The sequence below is a fragment of the Protopterus annectens genome, chromosome 3.part1 (assembly GCF_019279795.1).
Source record: "Protopterus annectens isolate FY-2018-M chromosome 3.part1, PAN1.0, whole genome shotgun sequence".
Taxonomy (NCBI): Eukaryota; Metazoa; Chordata; order Ceratodontiformes; family Protopteridae; genus Protopterus; species Protopterus annectens.
Genome location: NC_056732.1, coordinates 1,668,045,426 through 1,668,064,348, shown reverse-complemented (window position 1 = coordinate 1,668,064,348; position 18,923 = coordinate 1,668,045,426). Strand labels below are relative to the sequence as shown.

General features: G+C 44.8%; 1 protein-coding gene across 1 annotated transcript in view; it reads right to left on the bottom strand.

Annotated features, from left to right (window-relative positions):
* The window catches only part of BOP1 (BOP1 ribosomal biogenesis factor), a 1,722,797-nt gene that overhangs the window by 1,516,381 nt on the left and 187,493 nt on the right, over positions 1 to 18,923 (bottom strand). The window contains exon 3 of the mRNA XM_044067692.1: positions 769 to 879. Within this exon, the coding sequence (XP_043923627.1) occupies positions 769 to 879 (111 nt within the window). The remainder of the gene's footprint in view (positions 1 to 768; positions 880 to 18,923) is intronic.

Here is an 18,923-nt window from a genome sequence, read left to right as displayed (position 1 = left end):
CAGTCAAATATTCAGGAAACGAGTGAAAGATCCAAACATTTTACCACCGTACAGGGAAGAAAAAAGAAAATAAATTCAGTTGGATGGAATCAGTATTATACAGACGGTTACTTTGTGATTCCTGAAGGTTGTCAACTAATCGGAAAATACTTTTAGTACAAAGCTGTATTTTTATTGAAACATTGCAAGATTTTATTCTTCTCAACGGGTTTGTTTCCAAGATTCAACTATCCAGAGTAATGCTGTCCTGTGAAATGAGGGAAACTGTCTTATAAATGTATAATCTGCATGAGTACATGCAACACTATTGCTGACAATATGAAAAATAATTATTAGTGAAGGGACAAAAGCATGTAACAGTAAGCATGAAACAAAAACAAAAAAATACAACTGCTTAGGCTGGGATAATCAGTTTTAGAAAAAACAAGCACATACTGAAAATGTAATTTCACTACTGCAAAGGCTACAGATCTGAGTGTGTGTGTGAGAGAGACTAGAAAGCATTTCTGACTAAATCAGTCACTCAACTAATCTAATAGCCTATGGGTGGGGGAAGGAAAATACAAAAGGACACACTGTAAATTCTCGCTCCCCCACTGAAGTTTGTGAAATCTGACCTTCAGTATCAGTATGCTAATAAGCTTCTCTGAAAACCCTGCCTCTGTGTGAACATGTGACTTGCACTGCACTAAAATGTAAACAAAGTCTCCAGCAAGCAACTGATTTTAGAAACGAGATAGTGCCCCTTTAAGTTTTTCTTCTTCTTACCTCCTTATCCAATGCGTCTTCTTTTGGCTCCTGTTGCAAAGAAGCACCACTTCCTCTTTTAGAACCCTTGTTTTTTTTCTCTTTCATCTTCACTGGTTGAGCCTGGTCAACCTACACAGGGGGAAAAAAAAATGTTTCCAGATACTCAGTATTCCAAACCAAAGAACAACAGAAGCAAAGTAAGGTCATAACAAGTGAAAGGATGAATCCAAACCCCAACCACTTACCTACCAATAACTTTCCTTCATGTAATGCTATTTACCGGACTTCCTTTTTAGGTGCAACATGCAGCAAGTAAATGAGCAGCTTCAAGTCACAACAAAATACAAATCAAATACAGGATTACAGGATTCATCTTGCAGCAGTAACCTTCTGCGCTGTACTATAGGACAGATAATACCAATGATTTAAGAAATACACAAAGCATCAGAGACTATCCGTGTGCAACTAACAGTGGGTAAAACTGCCTTCCAGTTTATACCCTGCTACAGACCACCCTCCCAAACCCAGGAACCCCACTCGGCCTTCCTGAGAACACTGGAAAATATGAAGGTCTCTCCAAACACCATTATATTGGGCGACTTCAACTACTCAAACATAGACTGGGAGCATTACTCTAGCTCAAACACCCCAGCCCAAAGGTTCCTAGAATTTATAAACTCAAATGCTATGGAACAACTTGTTACCACTCCCACAAGAGGGGAAAACATACTGGACTTGATCATCACCAACATGGGGGCTCTATGCTCCAGACCAGAAGTGTATCCCTCACTGGTAAGATCAGACCATAAACTAATCTCACTGGATATTCACATCCCGACCCCACCCCCTGCCCAGAAAACCACAGTGAAAAAAGTACAGTTTTGTACCTACCATAAATGTAGATGTTCGAGGATCCACATTGCTGCAGTCCTAACCATTGGGTAGTCCGCTGTCCAGTCAGCCCGAATACCAAAAAGTATATGGCTGACGTCGGTCAAGGCGCATTAGACTGATGTCAGGACGTCAGGGTACTAATGCGCATGACCGACGTCATATCCTCAGTCTTTTCTTGCCCCAGATGTCAGAAGACCCTAAAAAGACAAGGCCCAAACCAAAACACCAAAAAGCCCTGCATCAAACATATATACAATATATACAAATGTACAAGAATATTAGCCCACACCACCACCCCTAAACACAGAGGGGAAGGAGGGAGGGTAAATTGGACTGCAGCAATGTGGATCCTCGAACATCTACATTTATGGTAGGTACAAAACTGTACTATGTTCTTCATTCCACATTGCTGCAGTCCTAACCATTGGGTAGAATCCCAAAGCAGAGGTAAGGGAGGCTGGCAAATCATAAGGAAGCAGGAGCTGTCAACATGCCTTGCAAAATAGCTGTGGCAAAACCAGCCCTAGATTTAGAGTAGAGAGGAAGGTGGTAATGCTTAGAGAAAGTATGCACTGAACTCCAAGTAGCTGCCTCCAAAATATCCTTAGTTGCCACCCCCCTTAGAAATGCTGTTGAAGTGGCAGTAGCCCTAGTGGAATGAGGCCTAATCCCAGCTGGAATCTCCTTGCCATGATGGGAGTAACAAAATGAAATGCAAAACCCAATCCACTTAGAAATAGTTTGCTTAGACACAGGCTTGCCCTGAGAACTCAAAGCAAAAGAAACAAACAATTGCTGAGACTGCCTGAAATCCTTAGTCCTGCTTAAATAATAACGCAACTGCCTATGTACATCTAAAGTGTGCAAAATCTTTTCCCCTTATTTTGGGGATCTGCATAGAAAGTAGGCAAATGAATAGTTTGGTTTAAAGCCACACTAGAAACCACCTTAGGCATAAAGGAAGGATTAGTACGTAATGATACCCTATCCTTATGGAAAATCAAAAGGGCTCTACTGCCATAAGGGCCTGCAACTCAGAAACCCTTCTTGCAGAAGTAATAGCCAACAAAAAGCAGTCTTCCATGACAAGTATTTCAAGTCAGCAGTAGCCGAGGCTCAAAAGGTTGTAGAGTAAGTTTTTCCAACACAAAATTGAGATCCCAAGCAGGAGTAGGAGCTCTACGTGGGGTCTTATATTCTTTGCCCTCTAAGAAACTGCTTGAACAAAGGATGCGAAAACAATGGTGGGTCACAATCATAGTGAGCTGAAATTGCTGCAGCATGAATCTTAATGGAAGAGAAAGACAAACCTTTGTCCAGTAACTCAGTAAGATATTGAAGAGCCACACTCAAATTAGGCTCAGAAATCTCCAAATTCTTTGCTGCACTCCAAAATAAAAATCTCTTCCATTTTTCTGCGTACACTTTTCTTGTACTAGGTCTTCTAGCTTCCATAATCACATTTAAAACTTGTTGAGGAAGTTGAGACCTGCTGTGTTTCAACACAGAATATGCCAGGCTGTTAGATGAAGAGAGTGAAGCTTGACATTGAGCAGGTGACCGTCCTTCTGAGATAACAGATGTGGAATCAAAGGTAAAGGCCATGGGGCTGCCTTACCAGACTCCTTAGTAGTGGGTACCAGTGTTGCCGAGGCCAATCTGGAGCTATTAAAATCATCCTTGGCTTGTCTTGTCTGACCTTTAGGAGCACCTTTGGAAGAAGAGGCAGAGGTGGAAAGGCATACACATGAAGATTTTTCCAACTGAAAGAAAGAGCATCCACTTTCCAAGCTGTATGATGAAACCCTTTGTGCAAAACTTTGGCAGCTGGTGGTTTAGTGGAGAAGCGAACAGATCTATGTCTGGAGTTCCCCATGACACTGTCAATTTCTGAAATACATGAAGATCCAGTTTCCACTCGTGGGGATCCATGATTTGCCTGCTTAACACATCTGCTAAGGAGTTCTGTGCTCCCGGCAGAAACCTTGCCTGAAGAGTTAGTTGCAAGCTGAGCGCAGTCTCCCATAAAATCATTGCTTTCCTGCATAGAGGATAAGAATGTGTTCCCCCTTGTTTGTTGATGTACCACATGACAGTTGTGTTGTCTGTTAGAATCAACACCTGCCCAGGAAGAAGTAACTCCTTGAAAGCCATTAATGCAAACTGGACTGCTAACATCTCCTTCATGTTGATATGTAGATGCTGTAGTCTGGCAGGCCACTTGTCTTGTATCCACTTTCCATTTAGATGAGCTCCCAAGCAATGTCCGAGGCATCTGTCGTTAAAATCTGACTCGCCTCTGGCCGGGTCACAGAGAGTCCCTTGTTTAGGTGACATTCCTGAGCCCACCACAAAAATTCTTTTGAATGCAAGGTATTATTTGAATGACAGTGTCCAAATCCTGGCAGTGCTGTGTCCACACATTTTTGAGATACCATTGCAGCTTCCTCATATGCAGTTTGGCATTGGGAAGCACCAGAATACAAGATGCCATGAACCCTAAGGCTTGAAGGACTGTCCTTGCAGTCAGCCCGGACTGAAGAGATAGTTGATGGAAGTAACTGGAAAGATTCTTTTGTTTGTCCGGGGTTAAAAAGGCCATCTGGGCTGCTGTATTCAGTCTCACACCCAGAAAGCACATGTCTTGAGAGGGTGCTAGACTGGACTTTATTTCGTTCACAGAATACCCTAGGCATCTTAGCACTGCTATGACATATTCCAGATGCTGTAGAAGGTTTTCCTTTTCTTGAGCCAGAATCAGGCAGTCGACCAAGTAAGGATAGATTTGAATTCCTTCTAGCCTGAAGTAAGCTATCACTGGAGCCAGAACCTTTGTGAATACTCTGGGCAGTAGATAAGCCAAAGGGCAATGCAGAGAACTGATAATGAGAATTTCCAGCTCGAAAACGCAGATACTTCCTGCAACTTCGTCTTATAGGCACATGAAGGTAAGCTTCCTTGAGATCTAAAGTTACCATCCAATGATCTTTGCCCAGCAGAGGTAAAAGCTGTTGTAACGTCAACATCTTGAACTTGGGAATGTCCAGATAAGTGTTGAGGATAGATAAATCCAAAATTGGTCTCCACGTGTTCCCCTTCTTTGGTACTAGGAACAGGCGAGAATAAAATCCTAGGCCCCTTTCTGGTACCGGGACTGGCTGAATGGCCCCTATTTGGAGTAACAGAGAAATTTGCTTGTGAGCCTCTTTCCTTTGTGGAGGGGGAACGTCTGGCATGCCTTTGAAAGGGGCAATGTATGGAAATAAAACCTGTAACCGTGGTGAATGATATCCAACACCCATCTGTCTTGAGTGATTAAATCCCAATTTTCTTTGAAAAGAGACAGTCTTCCTCCCAAAGGAGCTGCCAGACGAGAATCTACTGGCAGCTGAAAAGGCAGGTCATTGGGTCTGTTTACGAAAGGACTGACCCTGCCCTCACCAGAAGTCTGAGCAGGTGAACCCCTGTTCTAGGCCTAAAAGAACCTTGAGCTCTGCCCCTACCACATCTAGACCTACCCTAGACTGGGAATCATAAGCAGGATATGTCCATCCCTTAGCACGCCAATTTCTACTAAACTTGGTGGCTGCACCTGCAAAAATCTTTAACAGTTTGCATAGACTTAGCTTTGTCCTCCATTTTCTTTAAGACTGCTTCCACAGGCGAACCAAATAACACATCAGACTGTAAAGGAGCATCCAAAATCCTAGTCTTAACATGCTCTGCTAAATTCTGATCCCTCAACCAGGCATGCCTGCGAAGAACAGAACTAGTGGCAGCCACCCTCGAGGAGGCCTGCACAGCATCAAAACCACATTGCAAAGAATGCTTACCCACTTGTTCAGACACATGAACTAAATCCAGCAACTCTTTACACTCTATACCTTCCGCCAAAGCATCCACCTTAGATTTCAATTGTGAAAGGAGATAATTTTGATATTTTAGCATGTGAAACTGACAATTCAACGCTCTCATGGCTAAAGTGGAAGAAGTATACACTTTCTTTCCCCACCTATCCAAAGCCCTTGCCTCTTTATCAGTGGGAACAGGATTTTTAACAACAGAGGCCTTAACACCTTTAGGCCCCTGAGAAACAGTTTCGGGTCTGCCCTAGGACTCTTAAACAGATACTTATGAGCTTCAGGCACCCTATAGTACCTATCAGGTTTAACAGGGGCAGGAGGCAAAGAATCAGGGTTCAGGGAAGCCTCTGCAAAACATCTTCCACCACATTCAACACAGGAGGTATAGCTAAGGGCCTATGCTGGGGTAAAAATAAGAATTCCCTAAGCCTTTTCCTGGAATCAGAGTAATCTTGGCCTTCCCATTTAAAGTGCTCCCTCATGGAATGCAGAGTCTCTGAAAATGAGAAATCCTCAGGAGGAGAAGCTGTAGGAGTGGAATCATCCACATCAGAATCAGAATAAGGAGGATACTCCTGCAAGTCTTCCGAGAAGACTCAGAAGCCTCTGAACACTGTTCAAAACTCTCAAACTCAGGTTCCACCCTAGGCCTCTTATCAGGAGGGGCATAGAGCCTCTAATCATAGTAATTAAATCTTCTGCCATTTTAAGCATATGTTTCTTAGGCACAGAACCTGAAGTGCTAGGAGAAGCCCCCACTGAAGCTAAACTTGGCCTACCTCTCAAAGAAGTTTTGGAAACAGAAGGAGAGGCTCTAACTACCTTGGGAAGAGAGGGAAGAACAGTTACCTGAGAAGCCCCTCAGCCTGGCCTATGTCCTGAGAGGGCACATCCTGTAACAGTAAAGTCTCTGCCTGAGACTCCAAAGAAACTCCTGGCAAAACCTCTGGCTCCACTGAGCCTTCTAAAGAACCGACGTCCGGGACTGCCGGTTCATCAACCCTAGGCTTTGCTGTTTTGTCCTTGCGCTTTTGGACGAAGCGGGCGTCGGAGCATCCGACGGCATTTTATAATTACAACGCTTCCCAAACACTAACCTGGCACAGTCTAACCTTCTCTTAATAGTGCGTTTGTTAAATCTAGCACAAGAGCGGCAACCAACAACGGCGTGCTCAGGCCCTAAACAAGGTATACACAAAGTATGGTAATCCTTATGAGGTATCTGCTTCCCACAAGAAATACAGTTATTCACTTTTTCTGACATCCGGTTAAATACTGAGGCAAGAAAAAACCAAAATGTTCCCCAACGGGGTACTTAGCCAACTTTGATTCGGTCTGAAACTCCGACTTCGGAAATTTTCAGAACGCCAACCTGCACTCGCAAAACTGCTTCTGCATCGGACCATGCGGCAAAAAAGACTGAGGATATGACGTCGGTCATGCGCATTAGTACCCTGACGCCCTGACATCAGTCTAATGCGCCTTGACCGACGCCAGCCATATACTTTGGTATTCGGGCCGACTGGACAGCGGACTACCCAATGGTTAGGACTGCAGCAATGTGGAATGAAGAACATCTTCTCTAAAGCAAATTTCACACTCCTCAAAACCGAGGTGGAATCCTTCAAAGCCCCCGGGCCTGTGGAAAATACGGCCCAGACCGCAGAATCCTTTATAAACGCATTCTATGAACACCTTCAGGAATGCATGTATCATGCAATCCCAAATAAAACCAAGACCCAATCCTCCAAAGGCAGACGTCCTGTCTGGTGGACCCCAGCCATAAACAAACTATACAATAGAAGGAGGAAGCTACTACATGATAGAGCAAAATCCCAAAAACGGAAGGTATCTCTGATCAGTATTAGCAAAAAACTATGCGCACTCATAAAATCGTCTAAGGCCAGCTTAGAGAGAAAAATTGCACAGGACACTAAGGATAATCACAAGGCTTTCTTTAGTTATGTTAGGAACCTGGGTGGGAATTCCCAGATATGCTCAGAATTAGTCCAAAATGACAAAAAATACACCGAACCCACAGACAGTGCCAACATCCTAGCTGACGGGTTCAGCACAAACTTCTCCCCCACTCCCCACCAAAAGGGCAAATATCTATCCCAGCAGAGTGCTGCCCCCGACATCTCAGATGCTCAGCTAAGAGCCGCCCTCTCCAAAGCAAAAAACACAGCATCAATGGGACCAGACGGTGTCCCGGGCTGCGTCCTATATGAACTCCAAGAAGAGCTAAACCCAAACATAAAGCTACTGTTCAATCTCAGCCTTACTACAGGATATGTACCCAAAGAGTGGCGTACAGCAACAGTGGTCCCTCCACAAAGGTGGTGCCTCAACGGATCCTGGAAACTATCGCCCCATAAGCCTGACTAGCTTGGTCTGCAAAGCTATGGAAAGGATCATCATGAACCTCATAAATAAAGATATTGGGGACCTACAGACACTGAATCCTACCCAGTTCGGATTTGTTAAGGGCAGATCCTGCCTCTTAAACCTGGTCGATTTCTTTGAAACAGTCACCAAGGCCACTGACTACCTGGACCTCGCAAAAGCCTTCGATACAATACCCCACGCAGGCATTATAGATAAGCTCACCAGCTTAAATATAAACCCCTATGTCACTAGATGGGCTGCAAACTGGCTCAAGGACAGGTGTCCCACAAGGCTCAGTCCTGGGGCCTTTCTTGCTCGGTATATATTTCTCGGAGGTACAGGCCAACACGGAAGGACTGTGGCTGACCAAGTTCGCAGATGACTGCAAACTGGGCGCCATAATCGACTCTCCAGCCGACACAAGCATCCTCCAAAAGGGCCTCATAGAAACAGACAACTGGTGCCTGAGCCATGGCCTCAAGCTAAACACCAAAAAGTGTATAGTCATCCCCTTTGGCAAAAACAAAGTGCCCACAAATTAATCCATTAAGTACAGAAGTAATTAGGGACCTTGGGACCCAAGTTGATAGCAATCTCTCATTTGACAACCACGTGGCCAAAGTGGTTAGAAAAACATTTTATATAGCCCACCTAATCATGAAGGGATTCACATCTAGATCAGGGGAGGTCATCATGTCTCTTTACTCATCCCTCATCAGGCCCATAATTGAGTACAGTGCCCCTTTTTGGATGTACCTTACCAGACACCTGCAGCAACTGGAAAGACCCCAAAAGTACCTCACCAAGAGGATCAAAGGGCTCAAACAGATGTCATATGCTGCCCGGTTAAAGAAACTCCAGCTCTACTCAGTGGCATACCGCCTGCTCAGAGGCGATCTGTGCCTGACGTATAAAGCCATGTCCAACCCGGAATTAATGGACATGCTGCACCTCAGAAAATCCAAATCCCATCAAGCTACGTGCTCGAGAGAATTGAACCTCAGCACTGAAATAAATAGGACATGCTGGAGGGACAGATTCATAACCAGAGGCTCCCTTCACTCTGGAATAAAATCCCAGTCCAGGTTAGGCAGAGTCCCTCATTGACTCTCTTCAAGAGGAATCTTGAGTGGGTGGGAGATCGTAGGTTTACCCCAGGTATCACTTCTGTGTCACTGTTGGACAGAGGCACAGTATACTAACCTCAAAAAAGGGCACAGCAAAATTAATTTAAAATGGGTGGCGAAAGCCAAACACACACTGGCTAGGCTTATAAATGCCCTAGGGCAGATAGCCTAGTATGAACCTATGAACAGTGAAAAATACATCTAAGAGCATCAAGTGCATCTACCCTTTTTATGGTTTCAGTAAAAGATAACAAATGAAAGGAAGTTTCGACAACTGCTGTTCAAAAAGTAAATAATGTACTAAACTGAAAGGATACTTTCAGCTACCCTGCTTTCAACAGAAAGTTAAGGGTTTGTACAACTAAACGACTATCTTAGCAAAAAGGAAAGCAAATGAGAAAAAGGAAAAAATCGACGGAGCCTACCATGTTTGCCAAATCAGCATGAAAGGGAGAGAAATCAAGATTGTCCACGGCAGTCAGGGCACAGAGTTTAGCTTTACCAACTTTATCCTAGGCATGAATATAAGCCTAGAAGACAAAACGGCAACTTGGTAAAAAGGCACTTTTATATGTGGAATGAATGAATTCCTAGGTTTTGCTGCAGTAGCATTTTGGCTAATAACAGACGCATCTGCTAGGTGTATTTCAAGTGTAAAAGGGAAGCAGGCATTACAGCAGCATTTTTCAAATAGAGATGACCGCCTCCAACAGAGATCAATCTTGGTTTAAAACAGCACACATCCGAGAGTACTGCACACTCAAAGTGTTAACTTTCAAATACTTCTGCCAACTAAAATAAGAAGTTATGTACCTACCATAACGTTCCATGTTAGTTGTCTTCTCTCGCCTTCTTTCTTGCTGGATGGGTTCGGAGCCGATCCTCGGCTCCGACTCGGCACTTGCTAAGCTCGAGAGCTAATTTTACCAGCTCGAGGCAACCCTATATCCCATGATGCAAGGCGTGACTACCCAGATCTCGTTTGGTAGCTATAGAAAACCCTGCCAGTAACCTTCTTCCCAAAAGGAAGAAGAGGAACTACATGTGGAAAGAAACAAAGCAAATAACCACTAGAGACTAGTGACACTTCCTACTGGGGTCCATAGAAAGAATGAACCGTACCCAGAGAAGAGTACAACTTCAAGGTCTGTCCAGGCTAGGGGGAAGGAGGGAGGGACGCAAGAAAGAAGGCGAGAGAAGACAACTAACATGGAACGTTATTGGTAGGTACATAACTTCTTAATCCCCGCCTTCATTCTTGCTGGATGGGACCACGTCCCTAGCACCTCTATCCTGGGTGGCTCAATGGAACAGACTCTTGAGAACTGTGGAACCAAACCTAGCCCTGTCCCTGGAGGCCAAGTCCAATTTGTAATGAGAGACAAAGGTGTGAGGAGTGGCCCAAGTGGCTGCCGCACAAATGGTGTCAATAGGTAGCCTATCCTGAAATGCTGTAGAAGTGGCTAGGCGCCTGGTAGAATGTGCGTTTGGTTTCGAGGGCAGTTGCTTGCCCCTAAGGAAATAAACATGAGAAATGGTAGAAGACAGCCATCTGGATAAGGTCACCTTGCTGACCGGAAGACCCTTCCTGTTTTCTGCATAAGAAAGAAACAGTTGATCAGATTTTCTGAATTGTTTAATTCTGTCCAAGTAATATCTGAGTTGGCGAGGGCCATCCAAACAATGAAGTTTTTGTTCCGTTCTGTCAGAATAATTAGGGAAAAAAACTGGCAATTCAATAGATTGGTTAATATTCGTCTGGGAAGCAACCTTGGGCAAGAAAGATGGATTACTTCTTAAAGATACTCTATCTTTGTGGAAAACCAAGTATGGGGGACGGACACAGAGAGCGTGAAGTTCAGACACCCTCCTGGCTGAAGTAACAGCAACCAGAAAAATTGTCTTCCAGGAAAGAAATTTTAATGAGCATGTAGCAGCCGATTCAAAAGGTGGCAGAATCAGGGATGCCAGCATTAAATTCAGGTCCCATTGCGGAGGGGGAATCTTTGATTGGAGGTTTCAGCAGAAAGATCCCTCTAAGAAAGGCTTTGCAAAGCTTGTGAGGCATTATGTTTTGATCTGCTAAGCCAACATGAAAATTTGAGATTGCTGCCAGCTGGACCTTAACTGTAGAGGAAGAAGAACCCGACTGAAAAATCTCAGCTAGGAAGTCCAAGACTGACTGCACTGGAGCAGTAAAGGGATCTATGTCCCTGGACTTTGCCCAGAAGGAAAAACGCTGCCATTTGCTAGCATAAATCCTTCTGGTACAGGACTTTAGAGAAGCTACTATGATATCTTGCACGGGATTAGAAATCATAGGGAGCCTGGCTAAGGAAGGAAGTGGAGCAACCAAGCAGTGAGGTTGAGAGAATGAATGGCCTGGTGCAGATGACCCGAATGGTGGGTCAGCAGATCTGGAATTGGATCCAGATGCCAAGGCTGAACCAAGACATGACGATGTAGGGACGGAAACCAAATTTGTCGAGGCCAGTAAGGGGCAATGAGAATCAACTTGGCTCTCAAGACGGTAGCTTTCTGAATCACTTGAGGTATCAGCGGGAATGGAGGAAAGGCATAAAGAAGTCCCCGGGGCCAATCCTGGGTTAGAGCGTCTCTGGGGGGATGGCCTGGTAGTGGAAAGAGGGAGAAGTCTGGGCATTTGCTGTTTTGGGGTGTAGCAAAAAGGTCGCAGCAAGGGACGCCCCACCTCTGAAAAATCTCGTCCACTACTGATTGTTTGAGAGACCACTCGTGTGGCATGAGAATAGCTCTGCTCAGTCTGTCCGCTAAGAGGTTGGATTTCCCGGGGATATGCATTGCTATCAGAAACCGATGAGAGGAGATTGCCCATTGCCAAAGTCTGAGAGCTTCTCGACACAGTGGATAGGACCTGGTCCCGCCCTGTTTGTTGATATACCAGACTATGGACATGTTGTCCGTCTGAACTGCAATAGTCCCTAAAGGAAGAAAGTAGCTGAGGGCTTGCAACGTTAAAAGCACTGCTCTCATCTCTAGGACATTTATGTGCAGATGGTATTCTATGGGTTGCCAAGTCCCATGGACCATCCTGCCCTGATAATGCCCCCCCCACCCGATCAGAGAGGCATCCGAAGTGACTGTGGCAACCGGGATTGGGGGAACAAACAGTCGGCCCTGATGGAGTTGCAGAGAAGACATCCACCAGGTTAGGTGACTCTTGCACGATTGCGTCACGAAGATCTCGTGGCGCATGGGAAGCTGCTGGAAGGACCACTGGGTGAACAACATCCACTGCAGAAGACGCATGTGGAAGCGAGCTAAAGGAAGCAGTACGATGGCCGCAGCCATAAGACCTAGCACCTTCAGGACAAATCTGGCCCTAATCTTTTTGCTGAGTAGTATGATCCGAACATACTTTTGGATGTACAGAATTCTTTGGTTTGTGAGTCTTGCTGACATCCCGACAGTGTCTAATTCTGCGCCTATAAAGGTAATAGATTGGCAAGGAGACAATGAAGATTTTTCGAAGTTTATAGAAATCCCCAATTGGTTGCAGGTGTGAAGAGTGTAGTCTCTGGCCTTGAGAAGTTGATGCCTGGTGGTGGCAGAGAGGAGCCAGTCGTCTAGATACGGAAACACCTGGAATCCTTGACATCTCAGGTGAGCCGTGACCACTGCCATACATTTGGTAAACACTCTGGGGGCTGTAGTGAGACCAAAGGGCAGGGCTCTGAATTGAAAATGACTGGTCCCCAGCCGAAAGCGGAGAAACCTTCTGGAGCGCCTGTGAATTTTTATGTGATAGTACGCATCCTGAAGGTCTATTGAGCACATCCAGTTGTCCTTGCCCAAAAAGGGTAGAATGGACTGAAGCGTGACCATCCGGAACCTTGACTTTTTGACAAACTTGTTTAGTTTGCTGAGGTCTAAAATTGGCCTCCAGTCTCCCGTCTTTTTGGGAACCAAAAAGAATCTTGAGTAGATTCCGGATCCTACTTGGTCTGCTGGCACTAGTTGGATGGCTCTTTTTGCTAGGAGCTTTGATACTCCAGCTTTGCCAACTCCCTTAGACCGGGTGAAACGTCCGGGAGGGATTGATGAGGAACAGGATATCTCACGAAAGGGATATTGTAACCCTCGGATATGATCGACTGTACCCATTTGTCTTGAGAAAGGGAACGCCAGGCTGTTGGGTACAGCGACAATCTTCACCAGACTGCCTCCACGGGTGGACAGTCGGGCAACACCTCAGGGGTGCTGGAAGGGTTTGTCAGAGAGAGGCTCTCTGCTACCCTGATTCTGCGGACCCCCTCTGCCCCTAGGGCGGCGTCTATTGTTATTACCCCCTCTGCATCTGAGGGTAAACTGACCACGTGCGTCCGGCGTGACTCCCTGAGATTTACGGAACCACATTTTCCCTCCCTTCTGACCTTTGGGATAGGGTCTTGAAGGGGTGGAGAAATGGACTCCTACGGCAGAAAGAGTCTTGCCGTCTTGCTCACACTTGGTCAATGTGTCCTTCACCTGAGGCCCGAACAAAGCCGAACCATCGAAGGGAGTATTAGTGAAGGACGCCTTAAAGGGGTCTGCGAAATTACAAAGCCGCATCCAGGACCGACGCCTATGAGCCACTCCTGTGCCTGCAGCTCTACTCGCCCCATCGGCTGCATAAGAAATGAGCCGCATGGAGGAGTTAGTTATAGAATTTAGGATTCCGAGCTGTGAGGCAATCTTTTCCTGAGCCCCAGCAGCTGACAGATCCTGAACTACCTCACCTAGTTCCTTGAGAATGTCTCTCTGAAGCCGGGTAAAGTGACTGAGATAGTTCAGCGAGCGCATAGCAAAGTTCGCTGAAGAAAACATCCGCTTACCGTACCTATCCATGGTCCTAGAGTCCTTGTTAGGAGGATGGACAGGTACAGAAGGATCGGCAAGTTCCTTCTTGGTGGCAGCCGCCACCACCATGGCATCAACAGGGACACCCTTGGTGAGAAACTGTTTGTCTGTGGGGGCCGTGATGAATTTAGAAGGCCTCGTGGGGACTGGTTCCACAGAATCTGGGGCCGCCCACGCCTTTCGAGCCACCACTTCCATGAGCGGGTCGAAAGGCAGAGACACCCAGGAGGTGGAGGGTCGAGATCCAAAAGCCTCCAGGTATACCGACTCATCCTCGGAGGGGTTAATGGAAGGCCAGTTCCCCCTCTGCTTAAGAAGTTCCAGGATGTCTGAAAAGGAGACATCCTCAGAGGGGGACCGTGGGGAACCCTCCGACTCATCTAAGTCGGTATCTGATGTAGACTCGGGGGAGGCTGTGTGCTTCCTCTTGCACGCCCTCTTACGCGGGGGCTCTCCCGAAGGATCAGGAGAAACCTCGGAAGAGGAAGTTCTATCCAATGGGGAAACCTGGGGCGATGGATCTCTGGGTCTGGGAGCAAGAGAATGGGAAGAGACATCAACAGGCACAGAAGAGGGAGGAGCTAATGGAATTGACCGTTGATTCAGCTCCGGGGCTAGAACACTCCTCATCACCTCAAAGGCTCCCCTTCCAGGGAGGCCAGAAGACTCCCGCTCTGAAGAAACAGGAATCCCCGGTCCCGCCGAAAGAGAAGGCTCCGAGGATGATGTCGGTGCCGAGCTCACCAATGCCGAAGCTCCAAGGGGGAGAGCGGGGTCGGACAAGGGTCCGATGCCACTCACCCCTTCGGAGCCGACAAGGGAGATTCGACGACTGGATCCATCCAAGGAAGGTCTCATGGAGGGAATCAGAGTCGAAGACGACGGAGCTGACAGGGGAGGTATCGGCTCCGGCGCACCCACGGTCAACGTTCCGAGAAGCTCCGGCTCCGAACTCTGAAGGAGAGTCGGAGGAGGAATTTCAGGGGGATGAAGGATAGCGGTCGTCTGCTGAGACGGGCTATGGAGCATCTGGGCCAGTGCCTGTGACTTCAGCAGTCTACTTACCACCCTCTCCACGTCATGGTCTGATAGTCTGGAAAACCTTGAAGATCGGCTCCGATGGCTCCGCTCCGAAAGCAGAGGAGATCCCGGAGCCGAGCGAATAGACTCCAGGGAAGGGGACCGAGGTCTCTTCTTGGAAGGAGCCATCGGAGCCGAAGACCCTTCGGTTCCAGTTGGAGCCGACAGCTTATCGGCACCAGTCCTGGTCAAAGATACGTCGGCTCCGGCCGGAGCCGACATCGGTGCAAGTGTATCAGAGCCAGTCAGCACCGATACCACCACCTCAGAGATAGAAAGATCGGCTCCAGCCGGAGCCGATCTCGACTCCAAAGGAGTCGGAGCCACTGCCGAAGGTTTAGGAGCAACAGCCTGGGCTTTAGGTGGCTTAGAGGGCTTTCCCGACCCAGTTTTGGTCGGGGAGCCCTCTGGCTTAAACAAGCCACGTAGGATTAATTTGTTCCTACGTTCCTGCAGGACTCTCTGGCTGAAGGAGTGACAAATAGCACAGGAGTCCTGCAGGTGTAGAGGCCCCAGGCAGTACACACAAGACGTGTGACCGTCTGTCAGAGACATTTTCTGACAGCACGAGTCACACTTCTTGAAGCCTGAGACCTTTACTTCTTTTGACATGGTATGCCAACACAAAAACACACACACACACACACACACACACACACACACCAGTCACACAGTTAGCTAATAAAAAGGGGGAACTGACTAACACACCCAGACTTCCTGACAGAAAAATAATAGAAGGGAGACTTAAGGCCTGAAGGGAGGAAAAAACTATCCCTAATACAAATTAGAAAGGTAATATAGGGCAGATAGATAGGTACTCGTTTACTCTAACTATTAAGAAAAAGAAATAAAGAAAATGGAAATTTTCCTGACTGACTTTAGTACAAAAATACTAAAATTCTACCTGAGCTGGTAAAAGGAGACCTCTTCGCGAAGCGGCAAACGAGATCTGGGTAGTCACGCCTTGCATCATGGGATATAGGGTTGCCTCGAGCTGGTAAAATTAGCTCTCGAGCTTAGCAAGTGCCGAGTCGGAGCCGAGGATCGGCTCCGAACCCATCCAGCAAGAATGAAGGCGAGTTTGACAACTTAACATCAAACGTTAAATTAAATGGTTACTTCACTGCAGCAGTGGCATAAAGGGATGAAGGCGGGACTAATGCTCAAGTAACCAGAGTAGAATTATTTGAAAAACTAGAAAGTACCAGTGCTACCAAGAGATGCAGCCGACAATGTTTTTAGCGCTTTCAATCACTTTTAATTTACGTGACCTTCCTCAGAAACAACATGTAAAATGAATCACTTCCTTTTATGCTCTTTTACAGGAAATTACATCATGATTAACAGTTAAAATACTTATAAATATTATAAATGTCATATAAAGCATATAATATGATGTTAAATAAAAACCATTACTTGCAATTCCATATTATTACCTGTGTGTTAGAAAACATTTTAAATTGATTGTGTCATTTAATCCTGGGGGTATGTCAGCTCCCAGGTATAATTGCCAATATGCCTCTTTGCACTCTAGTGTGTTATTTAAATCCCCACTAAAACTAACGTTGTCCACTTTGTCAAGCACAAAGAATTCAAATTTCTTGAATTCTTTGCAAGTCAAACAGAATGTCTAAACAAAGCGTTTGACTTGTCTTTTTCTTTATGGCCAGATTGTGCTCATAAATCGTCTTTCAAATTTCTCTTTGTTTTTCCAATATAATATTCTCTGCATGTCACACAAGTTGCTACGTAAACAATCAATTCACTGTTACAATTGTAATAGTGTTTCGCCCAAAATGTCTCTCTATATTTTCCTAACGTGATGAATGAAGTGTTGCTAATGTACCTACACTGTCTACAATTGTTGCAACTATAAGTTCCTTTTTTTATTGTGCATGCTCTAGACAACTTCCTTGTGGATGTTCCTTGATATTCTAACATAGGAAGTTGTCTAGAGCATGCACAATAAAAAAAGGAACTTATAGTTGCAACAATTGTAGACAGTGTAGGTACATTAGCAACACTTCATTCATCACGTTAGGAAAATATAAAGAGACATTTTGGGCGAAACACTATTACAATTGTAACAGTGAATTGATTGTTTACGTAGCAACTTGTGTGACATGCAGAGAATATTATATTGGAAAAACAAAGAGAAATTTGAAAAGACGTATTTATGAGCACAATCTGGCCATAAAGAAAAAAGACAAGTCAAACGCTTTTTAGACATTCTACTGCAAGAATTCAAGAAATTTGAATTCTTGTGCTTGACAAAGTGGACAATTAGTTTTAGTGGGATTTAAATAACACACTTAGAGTGCAAAGAGGCATATTAATTATACCTGGGAGCTGACATACCCCCAGGATTAAATGACACAATCAATTTAAAATGTTTTCTAACACACAGGTAATAATATGGAATTGCAAGTAATGGTTTTTATTTAACATCATATTATATGCTTTATATGACATTTATAATATTTATAAGTATTTTAACTGTTAATCATGATGTAATTTCCTGTAAAAGAGCATAAAAGGAAGTGATTCATTTTACATGTTGTTTCTGAGGAAGGTCACGTAAATTAAAAGTGATTGAAAGCGCTAAAAACATTGTCGGCTGCATCTCTTGGTAGCACTGGTACTTTCTAGTTTTTCAAGTTTTGTATCATTTTGTGTGGTACAGTCGTGTGGTTTGTTTATCGAAGTTCCAGGCTATTTTGATGGCAGCGGAGAGTCTAACACAGGAAGTGTTACTCAATTTGTCTACCTACTCGATCGATGATGAATCTGACGACAAGAGGGAGAGACTGGGTCTCTCTAAGTCGGACTTACAAAAATTAATTGTTGGAGCCATTAAGGAGTACTTTTCTGACTCCAAAAGCAAGCAAACTGGTATTTTAGAAGGTACACAACCTTCCGAATCGGTCGGAACCTCCAATTCGAATGTGATTTCGGCACCTGGTGCTAGAGTTGGGCGTGGAGACGTGAACTCTGCAACGGAAGGAGTTTTGACTGACGGAGGACAAATTTCTGAGTCGTTTGGTACAAACAACACTATTAACAACAGGGGACTGCCCGGAATGTTAGAAAACAAAGGAGATGTGTGGAGATATGTTTCCAGAGAAAATACAAATCCTTTTGCGAACATAGAAAACACGACAGTGAATTTAAATGTTGTAAGTACTGACAATTCTGAATATATTAACTACCGCAAATGTATATACGATCTAGAAAGAGTGGTATCCAGATATGTATCCCTAAATATTGAGGTACAATACTTGGAAGAATGCATTAAACGCCAAGTAGTACCTCAAGGGTTACGCACAGCAAAATTCCCGAATTGTGTAACACCTGGAGATAAACTGTGCTTGGATCTTATAAAACTATACAACGATACTGGAATAAGTATGATGGCATTGTTAATAGAGCACTACAAAGGTGAACTTTTAAAGTTAAAAGAGACTATACAAAATTTGGATGAAAAAATAAAAAATCACAAATCTTTTACTAGCTTTCTAGTTTTATACAATGGAGTGGAAGTTAAAGCAGAGAGGCAGAAGGCAACCATTGTATCTAGAAAGCAACATAAATTTAAGATAGACCTTATGGCTTACAACAGCAATAAGGCATATATAATAAATGAAGATGTTGGTAGTGATAATACAAATGTGACACAAACCAACATCATTGACTCTAATATTAATTTGATAGAAAATGTTTCCAATCAAATTATACAGGAAGATGGTGATGTAATCAATGTAGGAGTGATTCTTGAAAAAAATAATAAAGAAAAACAAGGTACAAAAAACAACGGAATCAACATAAATAGTACTACCTATGCTGAAGCAGCTAGCACATCAGCTAGTAGCTCATCAGTCCCTTTTCAGGGGAACAACAATTTGAACAAACGGACTACACGGTGGTACAATGCCACCCAAAAAAA